The 3069-nt window shown below is 37.0% G+C and overlaps 1 protein-coding gene across 1 annotated transcript; it reads left to right on the top strand.

Annotated features, from left to right (window-relative positions):
* On the top strand, positions 1-2641 carry HELRODRAFT_92410 (hypothetical protein; the record flags this gene model as incomplete). The annotated part of the gene is made up of 5 exons (XM_009016603.1): positions 1-108; positions 454-603; positions 894-1033; positions 1712-1958; positions 2453-2641. Coding segments are annotated over 5 exons (834 nt in total), but the record flags the coding sequence as incomplete, so codon positions are not given.
* Positions 2642-3069: the final 428 nt, after the last annotated feature.

Genomic DNA, 3069 nt, shown 5'->3' with positions numbered 1-3069 from the left:
TATTATTCTAAAGGTCAGGGTCGGGTCAATCAACTCGGGGGCGTGTTCATAAACGGTCGACCGCTACCCAATCACGTGCGACTAAAAATCATACAGCTCGCTTCTCAGGTTAGAATTTCAAAGTTGATTGGTTGCTATTTTTAGATTTGACGTAGTCCTTGATTTTCATTGATCGATAAAATTAGATTGGAATTTTTCCTCATTCCTGATTGGCTGCCATAATTCTTTTTCATTTTTAACCCTCGGTTTTCACAATTCATTTTTAACTGGTTGCTAATATAAGGTTGGTCGTCATCTTGAGTTTTGATTGGTTGCCACAGTTAAGTAGGACCTCATCAAAAGTTCTGATTAGTTGCTATATTTAAAATAACTATCATCATCATAGGGAACACAAATTATCATCATTATCACTACCACCACCATCCTCATCATCGTCGTTGTCGCCACGAACAGGGCGTTCGACCGTGCGTGATAAGTCGCAGTTTGCGTGTCAGCCACGGTTGCGTCAGTAAAATCTTGCAGCGGTACCAAGAAACCGGCTCGATAAGACCGGGTTCAATTGCAAATGGAGCCGGACCTGCTGGAGCTGGAAAACACAGGTTTGTATGTGTGTAGTATGCGTGTGTATATATGTTTGTATATATGTGTGTGTGTGTTGTGTGTGTGTGTGTTGTTCAAGGCATTTTTTAAATTAAAATTATCAAAAGCGCTTCAAACGTGTTTTCATTATTCAGATCAAGCAACAAACTGATGGTCAACAACAACGACAACAACAACGAAGACGACGACGAATGCAAACTGAAAGTTCGTAACAACAACAACAGCATCAACAACAAAAATAACAACAACAACATCTGCAACAACAAAAGAAACATCAACATCAACAACAACAGTGTCACGTGCCGGAAACAGAATTTAACCCAACACAACAAACAGCCAAACGATCAACAACATCCGGTCACTCATTCTCCTCCTCCTCTTCCTCTTCCTCCTTCTCTCAATCATCATTACCAGGATCAGCGCCAACATCGTTGTCAAAAAATACAAGACCAATATTCTCCAAAAAGGAAAAACAACAACAACAAATTTAATAGTAATAATAATAATAACATAAATAATAATAGTAATAATTATAATGATAATAATAATAATATTTACGATCGCTACGATTACGATAGTGATGATGATAATGACAAATCTGATAACGAAGATGAAGAAGAAGATGACGATGATATGGGTAAGATGATGATGATGGTGATGATGATGATGATATGGAATGATGATGATGATGATATGGTACATTAGAAAGAGTTACACACACATTTTCTCTTTTCATCTTCGCATGCGTTATTTTATATAAAAATATTCTTTAAAAATTAAAAAAATTAAATTAAAAAAAAATTAAAAATTCCTTTGAAATTTATCGAAAAAATTTAGATTTGAATGTTGTTGACGACGATGACGTCAGCAATAACAACAACACCAACATCAACAACAACAACAGTAGTTATACTGCATCTAAACTTGAAAAATTTCAACACCACCAACAACATCAACAACAACAACATCACCAACAACATCAACAACAACAACAACATCAACAGCATTTAGCTTCAAATCTCACAACAACCCAAACAACAACGTCAATTAACAACTCTATTAATCCCGACTCTGACGACGACGAAAATGTCGACAGCCACAACAACCACAGCCGCGACAACCACAGCCGCGACAACTACAGCCACAACAACCACAGCTGCAACAACCACAGTGACGACGATAACGACGATGACATATCAGTCATGAAACTGAGTAGAAAACAGCGCCGAAACCGAACAACTTTTACCTCAGACCAGCTGGAGTTGCTCGAAAAATCCTTCGAGCGAACGCACTACCCTGATGTCTACACTAGGGAGGATTTAGCCGCCAAAACCGGTTTTACCGAAGCTAGAATCCAGGTTGGTTGGATGTTGGTGATTTGTTTGTTGGTTTGTTTGGTTGGTTGGTTGGATGTTGGTGGTTTGTTTGTTTGTTTGGTTGGTTGTTTGGTTATTTGTTTGTTTGGTTGGTTGGTTGTTTGTTTGGTTGTTTGTTTGTTTGGTTGGCTGGTTGTTTGTTTGTTTGTTTGGTTGTTTGCTTGTTTGTTTGTTTGTTTGGTTTACTTTCCATCTGTTTGTGTATTTATTTGTCGGTTTATCTTTTTATGTTTTCAAATTTTGATTTCAATAATTTGAACAAGTCTTTTAATTATTTTGTGCGTGTAAATTTTGAAATTGTGGACAGTGTAGTTGCATCACTAATAAACAAATTGAATAAAAGTTGAAGATCGTTCCTAAGTTTGATGAATGATCTCTGACAGTCTATCAATCCCTATATCTATCCATCCATCTATTCATTCATCCACTCAATCAATCATCCATCCATTCATTCATCAATCCATCCATCCATTCAGGTATGGTTCAGCAATCGCAGAGCCAGGTGGAGGAAACAGCTGACCAGCGGTCAGCTGACTAGTTATGACGTCATCGTTACGTCACCAACGAACTTTAATTTCGCTCATCCGTTGCCTGCAATATACCGTAAGATATTTTCATGTTTATGCTTGTTGTTTGTTTGTTGTCTATGTTTACGATTTATTTAATATTGTTGTTGAAAAGTTTGGTTTTTGGATGTTATTAACAACAACAACAACAACAACAACATCAACAACATCAACAATAACATCAACAACAACAGCCTACTCAGGTCTTACCATAACACCAAGTAAGATGATGCCCGCTTTTGCTGACATGTTGTCTCAGTTCAACAGCAGCAACAACAACAACAACAACAATATATTTCACAACAACAACAACAATGCCAACATTAACAACTTCATAAGCATTGTGAACAACAACAATAACATTAACTACAATTGCAATGCTGATATCGTTAAACAGATAAGCAACAACAACAGCAACATTAACAACTGCGTCATCAACATCAACAACTACAACAGCAACAACAACAGCAGCAGCAACAACAACAACAACAACAATTATGAACAAATATCTCCAGCTGTTTCTGTAA

This window comes from Helobdella robusta (genome assembly GCF_000326865.2).
Source record: "Helobdella robusta unplaced genomic scaffold HELROscaffold_189, whole genome shotgun sequence".
Classification (NCBI taxonomy): Eukaryota; Metazoa; Annelida; class Clitellata; order Rhynchobdellida; family Glossiphoniidae; genus Helobdella; species Helobdella robusta.
Note: the sequence above shows the minus strand (reverse complement) of the source record. Positions and strands in the feature narration are given on the sequence as shown.